Source organism: Periplaneta americana, chromosome 6 (assembly GCF_040183065.1).
Source record: "Periplaneta americana isolate PAMFEO1 chromosome 6, P.americana_PAMFEO1_priV1, whole genome shotgun sequence".
In the NCBI taxonomy this organism is placed as follows: Eukaryota; Metazoa; Arthropoda; class Insecta; order Blattodea; family Blattidae; genus Periplaneta; species Periplaneta americana.
In genome coordinates this window covers 21280818-21304523 of record NC_091122.1, presented here as the reverse complement: position 1 = coordinate 21304523, position 23706 = coordinate 21280818, and the positions used below count along the sequence as shown (strand labels likewise).

The 23706-nt window shown below is 35.7% G+C and overlaps 1 protein-coding gene across 2 annotated transcripts in view; it reads left to right on the top strand.

Moving 5' to 3' along the window:
* Positions 1-23706, top strand: part of mbo (Nuclear pore complex protein Nup88) — a 504598-nt gene that overhangs the window by 449890 nt on the left and 31002 nt on the right. For both annotated transcript variants that reach the window (XM_069827764.1, XM_069827763.1), the window contains exons 3-4: positions 10861-10986; positions 13611-13794. In XM_069827764.1, coding sequence (XP_069683865.1) covers positions 10861-10986; positions 13611-13794 — 310 coding nt within the window. The remainder of the gene's footprint in view (positions 1-10860; positions 10987-13610; positions 13795-23706) is intronic.

Below are 23706 nucleotides of genomic sequence, written 5' to 3'. Positions count from 1 at the left end.
GTTTTCCCTCAACCCAATATGAGCAAATGCTGGATAACTTTGGTGTTGGACCCCGGACTCATTTCACCGGCATTATCACCTTCATCTCATTCAGACGCTAAATTGCCTAAGATGTTGATAAAGCGTCGTAAAATAACCTACTAAAATAAAATAAATAAAATCCTTGCCTTGATCTGGTTGTTTTTATTAATTTGGGCAATTTTATTGTTTATTTCATTCTTTGCTTGGTTTGGTTGCCTTAGTTAATTTTGGGTTAATTGATATGTTTGTTTTTAGTTGGTTCCTTGATTAGTTTGGTTGTCTTGGTTAGTTTGACTGGTTTAGCTTCTTTATTAATTTTGGTTGGTTTCTTGCTTAGTTTGGTTATCTTGGTTAATTGGTGATTTTATTGGCATGCTTTTGGTTTCATCCTTGCTTAATTTAGTTGTCTTAGTTAATTTTGAGTGACTTCATTTCTTTATTTTTTGTTGGTTCCTTGCTTAGTTTGGTTGTCTTGTTTAATCGGTGATTTTATTTGTTTTTGGTTGGTTCGTTGCTTACTTTGGTTATCTTGGTTAGTTTGGGTGATTCGGTTTGTTTATTTATTTGTTTATTTTCTTGTTTCGCCTTTGCTTAATTTGATTGTCTTAGTTAATTTTGGATTACTTGATTTGTTTGCTTTTGGTTCCTTGCTTAGTTTGGTTATCTTGTTTAATCAGTGGTTTTATTTGTTTTTGGTTGGTTCGTTGCTTACTTTGGTTATCTTGGTTAGTTTGGGTGATTCGGTTTGTTTATTTATTTGTTTATTTTCTTGTTTCGCCTTTGCTTAATTTGATTGTCTTAGTTAATTTTGGATTACTTGATTTGTTTGCTTTTGGTTCCTTGATTTGATTGGTTGTCTTGGTTAATCTGAGTAATTTGAATTGTTTATTTTTGGTTGTTTTCTTGCTTAGTTTGGTTGTCTTGATTATGTTCGTTAATTTGGATAGAATATATATATATATATGGGTACTTGGTCGACTGCTCTGTTGGTTTGGTTTGACTCGACTGATTTCTGATACGGATCAGTTGATCAGTAAATTCTTTTTTTTTTTTTTCAAGATATATTTGGACCTGATTTATATCCATTATAAATCTGTTGACCTGGAAAATGTGTCAGTGGGTATCATTACGACAATTTTATCTACTTATCTATTTAAATAAATGCATAGATAAATACATATAATCTGGGGGGACGATAGAATGATAGATTGATGAACGATAAATACAAAATAGAAATATGCATAATACAGTAGGTGCTATATGTCTCAAAGTGCGTGCCAAATGGGAAGAGCTAGCCTTCATGCAACTCTGCCGCACAACAGCTGTGATGAAGAAATTGCCTACGTAGCACGGCGAGATATAAGTTCAGCTGTAGAGTACGTTACCAGTAAGTTACGATGTCTGTCATGTTTCTGTTCACAAATATTCTTGAGTTCATATCGAAAATATTTTTCGTTCACTCAAAGGCAGTGTCTTACACGGTTATTTGTAAGTTTAACGAGGCATGCTTAAATATGTAGTTCTGGTGAACCCTTTCTTTAAGGCGTCTAGCATTTTGTTTAACGTAGTCCCAGAGGAATTAATTAAGAGGCGTAAATTCCAGTGAATGTGACATCTCGTCCAATCCAGGGTTCCCTAAACATTTTTTTTTTTTTTTTTGCGAAGCGATAGTGTTACATCAAATTGAAACCACATTCTTTGTCGTTTATGAAGTGATAAATCATGTAAACATTTCATTACAACGTATGCAGCATGACGCAAAAAGTGCATTGGTTCACATGTTTTTAAGGGGTTGGGTATAGCTTACAGCAGTAAAATTTTTGGAAATATTCAACATTTTTTTCCTCCACTACTGTATCTTGTACAATAATGCAAATTGGTATGTGTAAAACACTGTCCTTCTGCTATATGAAAAAATATTTTTACGATTAAAAAAAATTATTTAAATTTTTTGTCAAAATTCTAAATGGTGGCAGTTCACTGTGCAGTGATGAAGCATTTCCCTCATAACTCATAAACTAATAAACTTTTTCATGTTCTCTCTCTTTTATTTTATTGCTGAAAATCATGTTTACAATATCATGCTCTTTCAGCTACATTCCTTAATAAATAATATTTATTTTTTAATTTTGTGTTAGAAGAAAATACTGATATTTGACCATTTTTGAAATGAATTTATTTTTTTATCAGACAGTCTATCAAAGGTAGAGAAGTGTCTTGCATCGTATTATAGATATGACATCCATAAATACATACAAAAAATTTCATCACAGAATGTTGGATAGTTTTTGAGTTACGTGGGAAACGCTTCATCATTGCACAGTGATTTTTTTTTTAAATCGTAAAAATATTTTTTTCATAAAGCAGAAGGACAGTGTTTTACACATACTAATTTCATTATTGTACAAGATACAGTAATGGAGAAAAAAATGTTGAATATTTTCAAAATTTTAATGCTGTAAGCTGTACCTAACCCCTTAATTGTGTTATTTAACGACGCTCGCAACTGCCGAGGTTATATCAACGTCGCCGGTGTGCCGGAATTTTGTCCCACAAGAGTTCTTTTATATGCCAGTAAATCTACTGACATGAGCCGGCCGCATTTAAGCACGCTTAAATGTCATCGACCTGGGCCGGGATCGAACCCGCAACCTCAGGGTTCAGATGATCATCAAGGAAGTACCGATTTGGATCCACAATGATGTCGCATCGAATACCACTTAGATCATTGGAAGAACGCATCCAGTGTAAGTTTTGTGGGTCCCAGTGTCTTGCTTTTTGTGTATGGTCATGATGATCTAAAAGGAATAGGCATTCATCACTGAACCCGCTTTCAATATTCGACACACAGAATCTTCATTGATGACGCTCTTCCTGGCCGGCTACCGTTGTGGAGCAAAGGTTAAGATGTCTAGCTGTGAAACGAGTTGGCCCTGGTTCAAATCCTTGCTGGACAAGTTACCTGATTAAGATTTTTTGGGGTTTTCCCTCGAGCAAATGCTGGCTAACTTTCGACGCTGAACCCTGGACTCATTTCGCTGGCATTATTACCTTCCTTTTACTCAGGTGGTAGGTAACCATCGCAGTTAATACAGCATTGTAAAATAAACCAATTAAAAATTGAAGGTATTAATCCTGGCCACATACCGGACCGATCTGTTTTTCTGTGATGATATTCGAAAAACGTTCAAGGTCTAAACGTTGTTCAGATATCAGCATTATTACTTAATAGTACTAGTTCCCCTGGAAAGTAACGGGAATTAACCCATTTGGCACGCGACTTTTGAGATACACGGTATATAAATAGTTATAGAAAGATAAATAAGTTTTGCGTGTTTGTGCGCGCGCGCGCCATATATATTTTACAGTGTGTTTTTTGGGTATAGGACATAGGAAAGTAACATTGTCACAAGAAACCTATGTATAAAAAGAATGAAGAAATTATGTAATAAGTGGAAATGTTTAGAAATTAGCAGGCTTTGACAATTATTTGTAAAGCAAGAGATCAAAATTTATGATAATAACACAGTCTACTATATACATACTTCCACTCGGTAATGCGTTTTGTAATAATATTCTGGGGAAATTCCACAGATAGTAACAGTATATTTCTATTACAAAAAAGAATAATTAGAATAATAGTAGGTGCCAAATCTAGGGAATCGTGTAGGACTATTTTCAAAAAACTACAAATAATGCCCATGGCTTGTCAATATATATTTTCATTAATAATCTTCCTCGTATGTAATCGTGAAAACTTTGTAACTAATTCAACAGTTCATAGCATAAATACACGTCAAAAAATGACTTTCATACTCCATCGGCAAGTCTATCGTGCTATCAAAAAGGAGTGCGTTATATGGCAGTAAAAATTTTTAATAGCCTCCCTATCGATATAAAAATGAAACTCAAAACATAAAATTATTTAGGGCCAAATTAAAGAAGTACCTAATTTCTCACGCCTTCTATTCTGTAGGTGAATTCATGACATTCAATAACACTTCATGAAATTGATACTAAAACTATGTGTTGTACTAGTAGACTATATTGTAAATCTCGTCTGTATATATTTCATCTAGACTGTAACTATAAATTAAGATTTTATAATAATATTAAGCTGTAAGCATGTATGAATACCATGGAATATTAATAAATACAATACAATGCAATACAGTCACGAAGCTTGAGTTTTGAGGGTGCTAGAAACAATAGACTGTGACGGTACTATTTTGCATTGCCTCTAATGAGGCGATCCTAGTGGTGAGCAACTATCTAATGTTTGCATATTTACTACGTATTGAGCTTTGCGACTGTATATACTAGACTGTGATAATGTCAAAGATTGATGTTCTCTTGTTTTGCAAATTGTCAAAGCCCCCCTAAAGCATGGGTCACTGATTAAGTTATTTCTTCATCATTATTCCTACATAGGTTTCTTATTGCAATGTAAAATTCCTATGTCCTGTACTCAATAAAACAGACTATATACACATTACACTAATTCCTATACAGGTTTTAACATAGGAAATAAATTATTTGTAAATGCTATCTTCCCTGTATATTTCATGCGAAAATTTTGTAACGAAAAATCTTAAGGGACTAAGATACATTGTAATGTACTAACTAGTATTTTATTATCTTAATAAGTTGGGAAGAATTAAATACAAAACTGTATGCTCGATTCTCCCTTCCCAATGTATCAACAACATTATTTAATTTTGTGTTATTTCTGTCACGGCCCCATGAAACTCGATATTAATTAATACAACAGGAATTAAACAAAAAAAACAGGTGACTGTAGAATAAACAAGCGAAATTTTTTAAATAAAAGAAATTAAGTTACATATATACTTAAAAAAGAAATTTATAAAATTATTCATGATATTTATAATATTAACAAATGTGTGTATTTTTTTACCTTTTATTTCTGTCTACTACTGTATATTCATGTTTTATTGAATATCACTGGCTTCTGTCTGATTGTCAATTTATATTAAATGTGATTTTTCACTCTTTTTCTCTTTTTTATGTTATTTATTGGTTTGAATTAAGTTACTGTATTTAGTAAACTGTCCTTGTAAATTTTATGTTATATTATTGGCTAAGACCACACCGTACACGAGCTTGGTTCTTACGGTAGTGGATAGAAACATTTTTGTTTTATAATTTTAATTTGTACTCACTAGCTAAGTAGCTAGTTAAATAAAATTAAAAGCATATTGGAATTTTATTTAATCAATACTGAACCTATTAAGAAAATAAAATAGTTGCTAGTGCATTTCGATATATTTTTAATCATTTAGCGTTTTTATATATTTATCTAAATAAGTAGGCCTAAACAACAAAATCTTAGTAACATATGTAAATAAAATCCATGTGAAATGTAATAAAACGCACAAGGTTTGTAAGAAATTGATAGCAACTCATCCCGCAAAATTTGTATTAGATGTGACCAATTACCTTAACGATATGTTTATTCATTTCACGAATTGTCTTAATGTAATTTAATTGTAATAAAGAAATCTTTAGTAGTAAACCTATCTGTTGAAAGAAAGTATGTGCAATTTGTGATGCATAGCTCATTAATACAGTATAATGACAGAGGGTGCAATATCTGTACTCGTAGATATCGGAGATTCATATCCGGGACAGTTATAAACTTGAAATGAAGACTAAACCCTTCATCCTTGCCTTTAATGCCAAGGTACGTAATAGACAAACGAATTCTAGTCCAGAAAACAGTTTTTGTTTATTTATCGAAGTATCTTCAATAAAAGAAGAGGCTTATGAATCACAATGCAAAATTTCCCTCATCAAACTCTTTCCTTTCCCACGTCTTTCTAACCGCTTCACCAATCTCTTTTCTCTTTTTTTTTATTTTATTTTATTTTATTTTTTGAAAAACCAAAAAATCACCGCAACCTCACTCCTCTCTCATCCACCACCATACACCACCACTCCTACCACCAACCGCTCAAAAAATAATAAAAAACACACACCATTATACGTGGCTTAATCCACCCTTTCCCCCGAAAAAAAAAAATCCCTTGCGCTATAAAATTGAAATGCCCCCGTCGCCGCCGTCAACCCCTTGCTCTCCTCCCCCTGCACCCTGGACACGGGGGTAACCACAGAATGTGTACGTGTAGGGTGGCTTTAGCTATCCATGTCCTCGCTGGCCTCTGGCTTGCAATGAAATATGTCTTGGACATTGTAAAACTGAGTTCCCCCCCACTCCGACACCGCCATTCTTTCACAGTGTACAATCCTGGTGAACTGCCCCCGCAGTGACTTACTTTAAGGCGGCCCCTCTATTGGAGTCGTTTTAGTTCGGCCGGTAGAGCGACAACCTGTGGTGTGAAAGGTCGAATCTGAATTCCAAAGACAGAGTTTGGCAAATATATACCACTACCTGTAATGCAAGAAAAGACTGGTTTAAGACTGTTAAAATAGAGAATAGCGGTCTTTACAGTTATACGTATTTAACATATTTACGAATTATATTGATTTTTGTATTGCGCTGCAAACCGGAAGGTCGAGGGTTCAATTCCCGATTGGGTAATGGATTTCCTCCATTTATCTAATCCCTCTATGACCTTAGGGTTTTCTCAATATCTAACTGAAATGAGTTCCAGAAGCATTCCCTTGGAATGTATACCAGATGCGCCACAGTTGGGGTTTTAATCCCCCAATGTTCATGGGTAAACATTCAAGCAGCGCCACGAGACTATACGACGAAACAGGAAGTAGTTTTGTGGGCGAGGGGTGAGTGCGGGCTAGAAAGTACCTTGTACAGCGTTGTCACATTGAGTGACATGCTAACCACACGATATCTCCATTCTGTTGGATGACCGTTCATTTCTGCGCAAGCACGTGAACGTGAGGCCAACAGTCGGCTGGTCGGTCCTGGCTCATAATGGACTTTTTCGCCCGAGATTTATTTATCTATTTGTTTATTTATTTACGTATTTATGTATATTTATTTATGTATTTATTTACTTATTTATATATTTACTTAATTGTTTGTTTAATTATTTATTTGTTTACTTATTTATGTATTTATTTAATTATTTATTTGTTTGTATATTCATTTGTTAATTTTTAATGTATTTACTTTTTTATTTATTTATGTATTAATAATTTATTTGTTTGTTTATTTATTTATTTATTTGATACTTTATTTGTCCATCTATTTAGTTATTTACGTATCCATTTATCTAGTTATTTATTTATTTCTTTATATATTCATTTATCTATTCATTTATTTATGTATTTATTTACTTTTTTTAATTTATATGTTTACTTATTTATTTATTTATTTGTGTATTCATTTATTTGATTATTTATTTTTTATTTATTTATGTATTTATAATTTATTTGTTTGTTTATTTACTTATCTGTTTATCTACTTATTCGTTTATATATATTTTTCATATATTTATTTATTTGTTTGTTTATTTATCTACTTATTTATTTATTTATGTATTTATTTATTTAATTGTTTATTTGTTTGTTTATTCATTTGTTCATTTTTAATGTATTTACTTTTTTATTTATTTGTGTTAATAATTTATTTGCTAGTTTATTTGTTCATCTATTTAGTTATTTACTTATTTCTTTATATATTCATTTACCTATTCATTTATTTATTTATGTATTTATTTACCCATTATTAATTTATATGTTTACTTATTTATTATTTATTTGTTTGTTTATTTACTTATTTATTTACTTATCTGTTTATCTACTTATTCATTTATATATTTTTTCATGTATGTACTTATTTGTTTGTTTATTTATCTACTTATCTATTTATTTATTTATTTATTTATTTATTTATTTATTTATTTAAAGAATCTGAATTATTGCTAAACACGTCGAACGTAAGTGCTAAATATACTGTTGTATTTGTCGCCCCTGTTGCACTCATTTTTCGTTTACAAATTTTTCGAATCCTGCCCTATTGACACAATCGGAGCGATTTTAATTTTAATCTCCCGGTGAAGGAAATGCAGGTGTATCTCCCTCGCGTAAGAATCTCACCATAAATGTAACAAGATCTTGCTGATATCGAAAGCTCGATCACTTTGATGCGATATCGTGCTTTGACAGCTACGTCGATGCGGTTTCTTTGGGCGAGCTGCCCTCTTGATGACTCTGTTGAGCCGAACATCAGATAAGAAAAGCGAAAAAGCAAGGATGTGATAAAAACATGGTGTATGGGGGTGGGTGCGTTCTGGCGGACGACATTAGTAGCCGGATCACGAGCAAGGGGCGCCCTGAAAACTGCCTTCTGTATGTGACATGGCGAATCGTGACAATGGGGGATGGGGAGGAAGCGAGCGGATAATAAAAATTGAAGGGATGGGAGTCGAGTTTAAAGAAACGGGCGCGCCGCTCTGTGCGGTGTAATTGATCCAGGGATTTGCGCGCTATCTCCACTGTGTCCTGTTTAATCGTGTTATCGATATCCATACACGTCAAAGCCGCTGCCTGTTCTCTCTGCGGTCCGGACCAAGATCAAGAAATGCGTACAAAGTGAAACTGGCGACGAGTTTTATTTGTTCTTCACGATCGAGTGAACGAATTGCATTTGGGGAGAATGAAAGAAGGTGACAGTGAGGAGTTCTTGCAAGGGAATTTGGAGCTGAGGGGAAGTGTCTATGCGAGCTCCAAGCCTGTTGGCTATTTGTCTCATTTCGGGAGTTCTCGTGGGGGAACAATTTTCTCACCTACTCAGCATCATGATGAATTTGGGGAGCTAGGTAGTTAGCAGATCCGACTCCGCGAGCCAGATATAACGGCTGGAGGGGACATGCTTGCTGACTACACTTTACCCCCGTACTTGTTGGATGATCTTTGACTTCTTCTGAGGCACGTGGATGTGAGGCCAGCAGTCGGCTTTCTATGGGCTATCGCGCACAGGATTATTATTATTATTATTATTATTATTATTATTATTATTATTATTATTATTATTATTATTATTATTATTAACATTTCTACTAGAAAGACAAAATCAATGGCCATGCATGGAAAGAATCAACGAAGAGTTAAAATAATGATAGACTTAGAAATAATAGAACAGGTTCATGCATTTAAGTATCTTGGCTGTACAATTTCAGCATTTACATTTAATGCTGATCTAGAAGAAAATGTCCAGAAATACAATAAATTAAATGGTTGTATAAACAGGTATTTCGGAAACAATATGAGACAAGATCTAAAAATCAGGATGCTTAACATTATATCAAAACCGGCCTTTCGCTATGGAAGTGAAATATGGTTGCTAAGACAACAAGATCGAAAAAGAATAGAAGCATCAGAAATGAGGTTCCTAAGACACACCCTGGGAGTCACATTAAGGGATAGAATGAGAAGCGAAGACATACGGAAAGAACTTAAAACAACAAATATGGTCGAAGAAATTCAAACCTATCAACAACAAAGATATATGTATGTAGAACGGATGCCACCTGATCGTTTCCCACAACAAGCATGTTTTTATCAACCCCAAGGCAGACGAGATATTAGTCGGCCACAAACAAGATGGACTTCGCAATTCCATTACGGGATTTACCCATCCTTGATAGGAAGAAGAAGAAGAAGAAGAAGAAGAAGAAGAAGATTATTATTATTATTATTATTATTATTATTATTATTATTATTATTATTATTATTATTATTATTATTATTATTATTATTATTATTATTAGACTACTAAAGTGACATCACTATGTCCTGATTGAACCCATGCAGTGTAAAATATTACCATGGCAACTAAAACTTACGATTAAGCAAAGCCTGCTATTGTATAGTAAAAAAACAAGGTGCAATAAAAATGTAAGGAAAAAGTTTTTGATGTCACTGTACATCTGTTCTTCATAACCGACATGGTATTGCCTATACTATACGCCATTTCATACAAGTTGAGAGGATTTGAAAGCATTTCTTTCCCCTTCTACTTTCTCTGAGTTCGTCAGCGACAGCGTAAACGACATTTCATACAAGTTGAGAGGATGCGAAAGCACTTATTTCACTTTACGCTGTCGCTGACGAACTCAGAGAAAGTAGAAGGGGAAAGAAATGCTTTCAAATCCTCTCAACTTGTATGAAATGGCGTGTAGGTGTTCATTTCAAAGTGTGTCATAACGTCACTGTTTTGAGTCAGCGATTTGAAGCGAGTTTCAGCTTTTATGTCAGAAAAGTTGCTTATTAATCAAGGCGTTCAATCTAACTTGAGAACGTGTATGGTATAACTTGAATGTCGTAGCAACAGATGGCGGTCTGTACGGTCTGTGTGCTACCATAACCTCTTTCGAACTGTATTTTGCTCGGGCACGTCGTACGCAGGGTATTTGTTATCATCGGTTGCGTACGGCAACATTCCACAACACAAATCAAATGCTCCGTGTCCATGTCGACCGTCGAAGTTAATGTCAACAAATACTGTACGTAAGTAATCGTCTTAACCCTCTCTCCATATCCCGACAGTAAGGAAAAAAATCTCACCCCAGTACGTGTTTCCAAATAGTTCACATTCCTGCCACTACTGGAGTTACCGTACGTATCGGTAAGTTACGTACTGTTCAGAATGAACGCCGTACTTGCTAGGAAACTTCTCTGGCACATAGGTAATACGCCTCTGCGGAAGTGTAGGAAGATAGAATTGTCTAGGCTCATCGGCTAGCCACATGACGTCATACAGGGAGCCATGACACACTTTGAACTGAACACGCAGTAGTGGCCATCTGTTATTGAGAAGAGTCATGGAAGAGCGATTGCTGGTGAGACTATTGGTGCTGCAATTCTAATGAACCGATTCTTATGTTGTTGCAGGTGCCGCATAGTAGATGACCACTACTTCGTGTGCAGCCCCCACGTGGAGGTGCGGAGAGCCCGCTGGCACCCCGGCTCCCGCACTGACGCCCATCTCCTCGTGCTCACCTCGGAGAACTCATTCCGGTGAGTTTTCCGATAAAAATTACTATGCAACGTCTTCTCATTCTCAGCTTTCTCTTGAACGCCCTGTAGATATTCTTCGTTCTCCTCTCGTCCTCGTCTTTCTCTTGAACTCCTTGTAGATATTACTCATTCTCTTTCTGCCCTCAACTTCCTCTTGACATTCCTTGTTCTCTTCTCGTCCTCATCTTACTTTTGAACGCTCTGTATATATTCCTCTTTCTCTTAAATTCTCAGTAGACTCCTCGTTCTCTTTTCTTACTCTTGTCCTCCATACCTCCCTCATTCTTCTCGTATCTTCATCATCTTTTCCTTTACTTCTCATTATTATTTATTACTTTTCATTTTGTATGTATGTATGTATGTATTTATTTATTCACGCTGCAATTGAGTATAGGCTTACTCCTGATAAGAATGGTTATAATATGCAACACTATCACAATAACTATAGTTACCTACGCAGAAATAAAATAACATAAAATAAAACGTAAAAGTGAGCCAAAGTAAAAGTATACCTAAACAAAAATAAACGTAAATTACAAGAAAAGCTATTTCGTGCATTTGATAGAATTTTGTTAATAGATTTTTAAAAAATCATGAAACTCTCCAGAGATTCGATCCCTACCGACAAGTAATTAGCAATTGCCTCACTGACTGGGCCCTGAGTTCTTAAGTATAGGATTTTTCATCACTGTAATTGGCTCCTGAGTTTTTAAGTGGAGAATTTTTCATCACTGTAACCGGGCCCTGAGTTTTTAAATATAGGATTTTTCATCACTGTGACCAGACCCTGAGTTTTCAAGTATGGGGTTTTTCATCACTGTGACCAGGCCCTAAGTCTTACAGGATTTTTCATCACTGTGACCGGGTGCTGAGTTTTAAATTATAGAGATTTCTATCACTATGACCGCGCCCTAAATCTTTAAGTATAGGGTTTTTCATCACTGACGAGCCGTGAATTTTTAAGTGTAGAGTTTTTCATCACTGTGACCGGGCCATGAGTTTTTAAGTGTAGAGTTTTTCATCACTATGACCAGGCCCTGAGTTTTCGAGTATAGAATTTTTCATCACTGTGACCAGGCCCTGAGTTTTCAAGTATAGGGTTTTTCATCACTGTGACGAGCCATGAGTTTTTAAGTGTAGAATTTTTCATCACTGTGACCGGGCCATGAATTTTTAAGTGTAGAGTTTTTCATCACTGTGACCAGGCCTTGAGTTTTCAAGTATAGGGTTTTTCAACACTGTGATGGGCCATAAGTTTTTAAGTATAGAGTTTTTTATCACTGTGACTGGTCATGAGTTTTTTTAAGTATTTGATTTTTTATCAATGTGACGGGCCATGAGTTTTTAAGTGTAGCGTTCTAGATCACTGTGACGGGCCATGAGTTTTCGAGTATAAGGTTTTTGATCACTGTGACAGGCCATGAATTTTTAAGTATAGTTTTTTTTATCACTGTGACGGGCCATGAGTTTTTAAGTATAGGGTTTTTCATCACTGTGACCGGGCCCTGAGTTTTTAAGTGTAGGGTTTTTGATCACTGTGACCGGGCCCTGAGTTTTTGAGTGTAGGATTTTTTTTATCACTGTGACGGGCCATGAGGTTTTAAGTACCGTATAAGATTTTTTATCACTATGAAGGGCCATGAATTTTTAAGTATTGGGTTTTTCAGTGTACGATTTTGATCACTGTGTCGGGCCATGAGTTTTTAAGTATAAAGTTTTTCATCACTGTGACCGGGCCCTGAGTTTTTAAATATAAGGTTTTTCAAAAATAAGAGGTAACTTTAATTGCCCATATTTTATACACATAAAAAATTCTGGCACTGGCTTATTACACAAGAAATGGAATTGTTTGCATCACCATGACTACGAGTATTTTCTGTTTGTTCTATTGTAATTACCTACACATTTTGTTTCTCATTTTTTTTAATTACACATTGAATTAATTTAAATAAAAGTGTATTTTAATAATTTATATTTGTGAAAAGAAATGGTATTACTTATGCAAATTCGTATCGGGTTTATTCAATGTTATTACGAATGTGGACGCAATTTTTCAGCAGCAGGTTGAAAATGGAGTGACAAAAACTGTTACAGTAAATGATGAACGGTTATTGAACATTTTTCAAAATTATGCTATAAGGGTTTTAAAAAATCAACATTGAAATGTCATATTCGTGCAGGATGGTTCACTTCTTTAACTTGGTAAAAGAATTATTAGATAACAATTTTGTTGATTGGGTTATTAGTAGGTACTTTCCTACAAATTCGATAACCCAGTAGATTATTTAATGTGAGGCTATCAAAACGAAAGTTGAAGGACTCCATCGCACACACTGTGGCAGATATTCCAGAACATGAACTTAGAGCTGCTGTATACACCACTAAAGAGAGGCTGTTACTTCTACAAGAACAAAATGGTGGACACTTACAACATCTACGATGAAATGATGACAATGGCTGGAGATACAAAAAAAAATCCCTTCTCTTGTGTAATAAGGCAGTGCCGGAATTTTTAAGATTGTGTACAAAATATGAGGAATTAAAGTTACCTTTACTTGTGAAACCCCCTGTATAAATCCGTAGCAATTGTGTAAGATCTCTAATGCCGGATCTTAATTTCACAGGCTGTACGAGACTGGCGGCTCTGAACCGCAGCTGAAGCAAGTATGGCCGCTGGGCCGTCAGCCTTCAGCAACCCTCAGCAGCGGTCCTCGTCTTCCGTTCCTCGTCGGGCTCGGAGACACGGCGGTTGATTTTGATTTTGCTCCACCCGTACCCCTGGACTCGAAGAACCCCCCGATTGGCAAGGTGAGTTTGTTTTGTAATAAACTCAAGAGAAAAAAAAGTCTTGTTTTCGCGTTAAGTAGTTTATTAGATGCTATAAATTACACGAATTCTGTTATAGGAGACTGAGTTTAGAGTTCCCATATTTGCAAACTCAAAAGGAGAACATATACAAAGTGTAAATAACGTAAGAGTAAAAATCAGAATTCTGCAGATAATGAAACAGTGTTAACATATTTAGGGATTTTTTTTCTAAGAAAAGTATTCATTTGTGACTACTATGGTATTACAATTTTTTGTTGTGCTCTATCCAAGGAATAAGCTACTAAAATCTTTACACTTATACGGGGTGATCCATTTGAGTATGGATAAAATAAAAACACCGTAAAACATTTACAACTGAACTTTGTTGAAACTTTGTGCATACAACACTGAAAGATGGAAGATTTCTCGGAGCTCAACATGATCCCCATTACGTATCCTACACAACTCATAACGGTGATGCAATTCAGCCCATGTCCGTTGTAACATAAGAGGGGTGATTTGTTGAAAAGCTTGAGTGATTTTTACTCTCAGATCATGAATGTTCCTGGGTTTCTGTGAATAGACAGTCTCTTTTAACAACCCCCTACACGAAGAAGTCAGGAGGGGTTAGATCTGGGGAGTTTGGGGACCAAGCCAAGAGATAGCTGCTTCTCGTACTGGGTTTCGCAGAAGATGCTCCTTTTTCTGTTAAAAGCTTCCTTTGCCATTACTATCCTCCTTTTGACTTTCTGGTAGCAGTTCACGTTACTGCTTACAGTACACCCAAAGTATTTCAAGCTGTCCACTTGCTCTACTGCTTCATCTAGAATTCGCAAGTTTACCTTCTTTATTTTTCTTCCTATGACCATGCTCTTCGTCTTGTTTGCATTTATCTTCATTCCATACTGCTCACAGCTGTCATTTAGCTCCAATATCATATCCCTTAGTATCATCTCCTCTTCTGCTAACAACGCCATATCATCAACAGATCTTATACACTGATGATTAGGGCTAGGATTTTGATGAAATTGCATCTTTTTACTAGTAAGCCAGAAACATAGCCGCTTTAGTATTTATGTGTTATGTGGTAAACTGAGTGTTTTAAGACATATTTGTTACGGCATTTTTTTGCATTTTTTGCCTGTTTCAACTCATAAGAGCATCTTTTGTGTTATTCAAACATTTTTTAGGCATTTTCATTTAATTTTGGCCACAAATCCCCATTATTAATATAAAATAATGTTTATTTTCCTTAGATATTTTGTGTACATATTTTGTCCATTAATACCCTCTATTTTTTACTTGGTTATTTAACGACGCTATACCAATTACGAGGTTATTTAGCGTCGATGGAGTTCGTGATAGTGATATGATATTTGGCGAGATGGGGCCGAGGATTCGCCATAGATTACCTGACATTTGCCTTACGGTTGGAAAAACCTCGGAAAAAGCCCAAGCGGGAATCGAAACCGCGCCCGAGCGCAACTCCAGATCGACAGGCAAGCGTCTTAACCGACCGAGCTACGCCGGTGGCTAATACCCACTTTTTTGTATAATATTTTAATCGTTTTTCTACACAAATATTGCCATTTTAACATAGTACACCCCATGTAATGGATCAGTCCAACCATCCCTTTAATATAGACTCCTCTATACTTACTAATTCCGTATAAGAGTGGTCTTGTGAATAGGCTACATAGAAACTACATCAGGTAAAATAATTAATTAAAGTGTACCACTTAGAAAAAATTATGTAAAATTAAATAAACTAAAATGTTAGTACTAGAATTTAATTTAATTACTACTCTATTAAGTACCACAGTAGTAATATGCGTTACAAGAGCGGTATGTTGAAGTTTTCATGTTCGAGGAAAAGTTTGAAAAAGCGAAACGTAGTTGAGCTTTTTTAATTTCCGAGAATTGAAAGAAAACATACCGCTCGTGTATCGTACATTATTTTGTGCGAAGATCGTTTATTACATACCTGAAAGAGGAATTTCTAATTAGTTGCAATGAAATCTCCATCTTGGTTTCTGTTCAATGACGGCAAATTTGCAAAACAAAAATATCTATCTTTAACATTGTTGCTTTAAAATATTTTCTGTGTTTACTATACTCCAGCAGGCCGTGATATACGTCTGTCTATTTTTTTCCCCCAGTCTGTGATGAGTCTGGACTCTTGTTGATTTTTTCACGGCTTCCTTAATGTTACTTGCATCACGAATCCAGTAACTTTAGTGGAGTTGTAGAGTTTACTTAATTTTTGCAAATATTTAAAAACAATAATTAACAGTGCAATTTAGGTGAAATTGCAGTGGTAAGTTTCCAATTTATAATTATTACTATATTGAACGTCTCTAAAAATAATATGTTAAAAGCGTAAAGCAGTAAAATCAATATGTCACTTAAGCGGTAAGAAGAGGGAAATTGTTGTGTGTGTTAGGTTGGGAATACTGAATGTGGAATTTTAGACTTTCCGCGGATTGGTTTTGTGCGGAAACCAAGCAAATACGCACGATCTCGCACAAAACTCCTTTTCCCATTAAGCCAGTTTTAGAACGTAAGATCAACTTTTAGGGCATTTTAAGGGCATTTTTTTTTTAGATTTTTAGGTCATAAATGCATTGTTTTAGGACATTTTTTATGATTTATAGGTCATCAAAATCCTAGCCCTACTGATGATACTAAATTGTCTTTGTTGTAGGTATCTCAACATGCATTTTGGAGTGTGTTTTTTATCAGTATCTCAGAAAGTTGTTTTTGGCACTTAGCACATTTAGGCCCAATTGTATAAAACTCCCTGACTAAAGATCAATTTTGATCGAAGATCGGAAAGTGAACCGAGTTCAGACACTTCTTCTATTGTATAAAACTTTTCTGCGATCAAATTACCTAGGTTCAAATGCAATCTAAGTTCACGTGAAAAGGACTTGGCAACATCGCATAAACAGGTGAAGTATATGATGCGCGGGCCATGTTTTACAGGTTTGTTCAGTGTAGACAATTTAGCGACTTTAATTCTTTTTCGACGACAATTTCTTTTAACTTTTATATTGCTTAAATAGGGATTTAGCGACCTTTCTAGCACCTCATAGTGAGAAAATTTAATCTTTGTTTGTTGATAATAAGAAATCTAGCGACTTTCCAACTACTTTTTGCCGACTTTCCGCACACTCTGTTGGAGACACTGGTTTGTGTTGTGCGTTGTAAATAATGGCGGACAATAAGAAGAAGGTTGACTGTTCTCCAAATTGTTATCATGTTATGGTCTTTGATACTGCTAAACATAATAAAGCTTTATAAAACGACAATTTTCGTTTAGTAATACAGTTAATTGAAAATTTATGAATGTACCTATCATATCCATGAATAATTAATGGTTGTTATAAACATAATATAATTATAGGTTAAGTTATTCGATGCTGCTGAACACGATAAAGTCTTATAAAATATAAGAATGTTTGTATATTAAGGCAAGAAATTGAAAAAAAATATATGTATCTACCTTATATATTTTAGATAGATATAGATAGATTTATTGATATAGTTCACAAAAGTACAAAACTTAATAATTTAACAAAAGATCTATATACAAATGTAGTTCTACATAATAAATATACAATTTCCTAAACTAATTAATCTATCGCAAATCTCAATAATTTATTGGTTCAAACTTGCACTTACGTCTTGAACCTTATATATTAATAATAATGGTTATTCTTTTTGCACAATCTGCCACTCGTATACTTCAAACGGAAAGGAAATAACTGAACTTGGATCATATAACTTAATCGGAGAAATTTCTTCAGTCAGAGTTGACTTTAGTTTGAGACAAATTAATCTCAGATTAGACTTTATACAACACAAAATTCCAAGTTCAGCTAGAACGAGGATCAATTTAGCCTCTGATCTAAGATTAAATGATTTATACAATCGGCCCTTAGAACGTTAGATTCTCAATTGGTTTCTTGAAACCGTTGCATCGCTCAAGTGTGAGAACCTTTTTGTATTCTTACGTCACAGTTCAATGTTACTGTATCCCATGGTCATAAACAGCCAATTGCCTTAGAGCAGCGTTTCTCAAACTATGGTCCGCGGACCACCTGTGGTCCTCGAGATCTGCCCTTGTGGTCCTTCAAAAAAGACAGAAGAAAAAATAAAATTCAAACGAATTGCGTATCACACTATAACTGAAAATCTCAAAGTTTGTAAATGACACATGGCAATCGCCTTTCACTTTTTCTCCCAGTACTGACATTTTATGAAATTTATTTACCCTACCAGTCTACCGACTTCCCACTCTACTCTCAGCAAAAAGGGGATTTAAAGCACTATGAACGTGGTGTTTCTCACTATGTTTTCCGTGCACATCTGGCGCCGTGCCTGTAACCCAGCTAGGGACTACCTGAATTCATAACAGGACCAAAGTACCGAACCTTTTCATATATTTATGACTTTCTTAATAGTCTGCACATTGAAATGGTCACGTACTGTACGTCGTACATCAATAATAGAACATGCAAAATTGCATCTCTACTTGTTGAAATCGGGTATGTTTCTGCATTAATTTTTCTATTTCTCTTTTTGCAGATAAGGATATAAGAAATTTTCTTCTATTAGCATTAACTTAATTAGTTAGTACTACAGAGTGATTTATATAGAACTGATACATTTCTTTCATTAATTGTTTCAAAACGAATTGTGCTAGCGACAACTTATTATACCTAAAATGTAGAGGAATTTTGGGAGATTATTTACCTCTATAGCAAATGTTGAAAATGTCCTCCATCCTGCATAAGGCACAACTCAACACGTCGTTCCATGTTACTGGCCACTCGTTGGAGGACTCTGTTGTCAATACCTTGAATCTCCTGTGTCATGTGCTTCAGATCGTCCAATGTCTGGGGGCGTGTGGCGTAAACCCTGTCTTTTAAGTAACCCCATAGAATGAAGTCCGGCGTTGTCAAATCCGGAGATCTCGGTGGCCACAGGTTCCTGGAAATTATTCGGTGGTCACATAACCTGATAAATGGAACCATGCTTCATCTGTGAACCATGTGATGGACAATATGGCAGGATTTTGCACAATGAACGTCTGAAACCAACGACAATAATTCAATCTTTTATCCTTATCTGATTCCTGTAGCTGATGAATAACCGTAACCCTATATGGCTTTAGGCTCTCTGACACATTGAGTAGGTGTACTCTGTCTCCTGCGACAAACGTCTTAATGATTTTTTGGGTGACTGCTCCAGTCGTGCTCTTACGTCAACAACAACCGTGGGAAGCCTAGATGAACGATGCTTGCCCTTTTCACTCACCAGAGATCCAGTTGTTTCCAATTTGTTTACCAGTCCCAGTATTGTATTTCTTTTGGGAGGATTGCGAACACCAAATTCTCTCTGGTATGCCCTTTGAGTAGCTGTAATTGAATTCGTAATCCAGTATTGCTTCACAAGGAAGAGTCGTTGATTTAATGTGTACTGCATTTTCACGTTGACACAAAATGTCGAAAACAGCTGCCAACAATAGGAATAAAACATAAACATCTGCGCATCTAGTGACAAGGAATCGAAACTCCAGAACATTCTGCTTAATTTGGTGCTAAAATTGGGTCATTGAATGAATTTCCAACGGAATAATTAAAGAAAGAAATGTGTCAATTCTATATAAATCACTCTGTAATATAAAATTAATTAAATCAAATTAATTTGAATTAATTATTTCTACATTAAAATGTAAGTATATTGATATTAAAATATGCTACATAAATGATAAATTTGCTTTCGAAGGGAACAAGAGTAAAGTGGTCCGCGGAACTTTTCTGACTTAAAAAAAAAGTAGTCCCCACTTCAGAAAAGTTTGAGAAACGCTGCCTTAGAGAAGTCGCGATATTCTGAAAGCTGCCTGTCAGTCATACATAAAATGTAAAACGACCCCAGTTTCCTGAAACTGTACAGATGTATTGTCACTAAATTGCGACGAATTTTATTTCACGTGTGAGCTTTTGTTTTTAGAGAGAAGAACCTTCAATTGCCTTTGTGTAACGGCCCTCAGACCACAAGAACAATCGTTTAAAAACGGCAGGCACAATCGTTGATCCACTCTTCTGCTGAATAAAGCACGGAGGCAGGAAACATAATGAACGCTAACCCCCTGTCGCTAGTAATTGGAACATTTGAGTTCCAATAGAGTTTGAGGTGATGGCAAGTGAAGTGTGGGATCCCGTGTGTTTTTTGTCTGTGTCTGGTAGTATTTTATTTTATCGGTGGCGTCGCCTCTCACTCGCTTGGTTACAGAGTAAACAGGGAGCATGTGTCGCTGCGATCAGGTCCAACTGTTGCCCTCGGGTATCTATCACCACGCCACCGCACTCGACCGATGTCACTTGTGTTATTGATGGCAGAATGATCCGTCGACACTCTCTCGTGTTGTACCGGCTTGCATAGGATAAAAAAAATGTGAGAGAGGTTAATCGCTTTTTTTTTTATTTAACGGAATGTAATGTTTGTCTTTGAGTGAGGGAACTGTCTATTTGATCCGTATTTTTATGCATGAGTGATGTTAGTTCTCGTTGTATTTTTTTTTTTTCAAATTGTCTCGAACGTATTTCGAGTTTACATTATATTACTCTCCTCTCCCTTCATTGTTTTATATCCCTGTCAAATAATGTTTGTCCTTCTCTGTATCAATACCTTCTCTAATATCGGATTTAAGATTATAAATCGATGGCCCAGAACCATACTGTTCCAAGTCCATTTTACTATTTTTTTTTTTCAGGAGAGCTATTTTAAGCTCCTGACATTCAAAGATTCATGAAAGAATTTGGAATAGCTTCATAGCAACCTAATGGAGAGAAATATTTTCAATTTTGTTCGATTTATATATGCAGACAAGAACTGGACCTAACATACAAATGGCTTTTAAGGAACCCGAAGGTTCATTGCCGCCCTCACATAAGCCCGCCATCGGTTCCTATCCTGTGCAAGATTAATCCAGTCTCTATCATCACACCCCACCTCCCTCAAATCCATTTTAATATTATCCTCCCATCTACGTCTCGGCCTCCCTAAAGGTCTTTTTCCCTCCGGTCTCAAACACCCTTAACACTGGATCTAACATATCATATTAAAACTGAAACGAACAATATTACGTATCAACAATTTTGCAGAGAACAATGGGATCAGTACCGTAATTACCGTCACATATACACAGATGGATCGCAGACTAACCAAGGATGTGATGTGCTGTAGTTTACCCTGACCACACGATGTTGTACACCTTGCCATCTCTTTATTCAGTCTTCACATGTGAGTTATACGCCATCAAAAAATCTTTAGCATATATTCTGGAAAGAGAGACTGATAAATCTTATCCTATGCAAATCTAGTCTTTCAGGTAAAGCTGCCTGTGAAGCAGGGAAATTTCAAGGGAAAAATTGTTCCGGGGCCGGGTATCGATCCCGGGACCTCTGGTTGAACGTACCAGCGCTCTTACCAACTGAGCTACCCGGGAACTCCACCCGACACCGTCTCAACTTTTCCCTGTCACTGTGTACGTTAACAAAAAACCACAATTCCAAGTCACACAGAGATTGTGTGCACTCGATGTGAGTCTCTGGCGTTTCGTCAGCCCACGCGAGTTGTGTGGATATAAAGGGAAAAGTTGAGACTGTGTCGGGTGGAGTTCCCGGGTAGCTCAGTTGGTAGAACGCTGGTACGTTCAACCAGAGGTCCCGGGATCGATACCCGGCCCCGGAACAATTTTTCCCTTGAAATTATTCAAATCTTATCTTCTTCACATTGATTCTTAATCAAGTTTACAAGCTCTTCAAGCTATATTCCCTACCAACGCACTAATTCAAGAAATACACCAGCTCCTCACTGATTTGATGAGACAAGGACGAAAAATAACTCTTAATATGGATCCCTTCTCATCAGGGCATTCCTGGAAATGAAACTGTAGATGCCGCAGCAAAAGAAGCTACACGACTTCCACTGCATTTTTTAACGTCTATTCCTCATACAGACGCCATTAAATACATATCTAGTAAACTGCACAACCGTTGGCAAACATCATGGACAGAGTCTTCATGCAGCAAACTTCACGAAATAGTAGGCCTACAACATTCCAGAATGAAATATCCACTACAGAATTTTAAACGTCAAGATCAAGTAATAATCACCAGATTGCGAGTTGGCCACACCAAAATTACACATTTTTATCTTCTAGACAGAACTCTTCCTCCAACATGCACCAATTGCCACAGTAGGATCTCTGTACGCCATTTAATTTCTGAATGTCCGCTGTATCACCTTCATCGAGATCAATTCCATATACCAACAGACTTATCAACAGTTCTAAACAACCCATCATTCAGTTCAAACTTAATTAAATTTCTGAAATCTATCATCATTTACAAATGTATCTAAAATGATTATTGTAATACAGTAAGCTCTATGTAAACTGTAAGAATTGTTTATGTATTGTCGCGATATGACTTCCTGAGTTAAAGCGACATAAAATAAATAAATTTAAAAAAAGAACTGGAACACAATGAAACACAGATTTCTTTCTTATAAAAAGTTGGACTTAGAACAGTCTGGTTCTCAGCTATCGAAATATTATTTCAAAAATAAACGAGCCATATAAATACCTTCTTAATTTCTAAAAGAGTAAACGTGACCAAGGATGAGAATGGTGACTTGCTTGCAGACTCTCATTAAATCCTGAACAGATGGAAAAACTATTTTGGTCAACTACTAAATATACATAGGCGAAATAGAAATGATCGGGACGAAATTAAAATAGAAACTGCGGAGCCATTTATACCCGAACCCAACTTTCTGAAGTAGAAATTGCGATAGAAAATCTGAAAAAGTACAAGTCTCCAGGTATCGATCAAATTCCAGCAGAATTAATACAAGAGGGTGGAAGCGCATTATCTAGCGAAATTTATAAGCTTACGTCCATGAAACTTTGCAAACTTATATAGTAGGGTAGTAGGAATCATTTAAAGGAAAATCCATTTTTGTAAAAAAAAAAAAAAAAAAAATCGTATTTTCTCTATAGGTCAGTGGCGTAGCGTCAATGTAAGCTAAAAAGCTTCGCTTCCCCAGTTAATAATAATTTCATAATAAACCTGCAGTTTATGGAGAAAATTATTTATTAATTTTAATAGAATTTATATTTACGCGTTAAATATTGCGATGCGGCAGCTCAGGATGATTTGTGATGCAGCAGTAAACAAGAAACCTGCACACACCAGCTTCCAAGCAGACCGGTTTCTTCTGTGTAATCCACCCCGCAGATTTTCCATCCCTTTCTAACTAAGCTACCCTAGTCGCAAGGCTCGCAAAGAAGCTAGCTTTAACATTTAAAATAAGTAGTTTCCGAGTTATCCCTTTTCGTCAGTTGTGTTCAGTTGAAGTGTTAGTGTGCATTTGGCTGATATAATAAATAATGAGTGAAATAACAGTTCCTGACACTAACTTACTTGAATTTTTTTAGGATAATTGTATTATCAAGACCGACTTACGAACAAAAGTGTGATTTAAAAAACAAATGACCGACTCCCTTGCTGTCAATGAAGGACACAACCAAAAGACAGACGCATACTTACGTAATGATACTAATATTGTGATTTCTCTAAATATGACAGGGAGTGAGTTAATGTTATACGTATACGTGTCTATTTGTTAAGAGATATGTGTAAACCGTGAAATCATATTTTACAACGTATCATTTGAGGTCATGCCTTATTGGTGTTACTTACGAGGTTCCAACCAATCTTCGACTGCTGACTTGAAATTGACTACTTACTACTGGGTGTTCATTTCAAAGTGTGTCATGACGTCACTCTTGTGAGTCAGCGATTTGAAGCGAGTTTCAGCTTTTATGTCAGAGAAGTT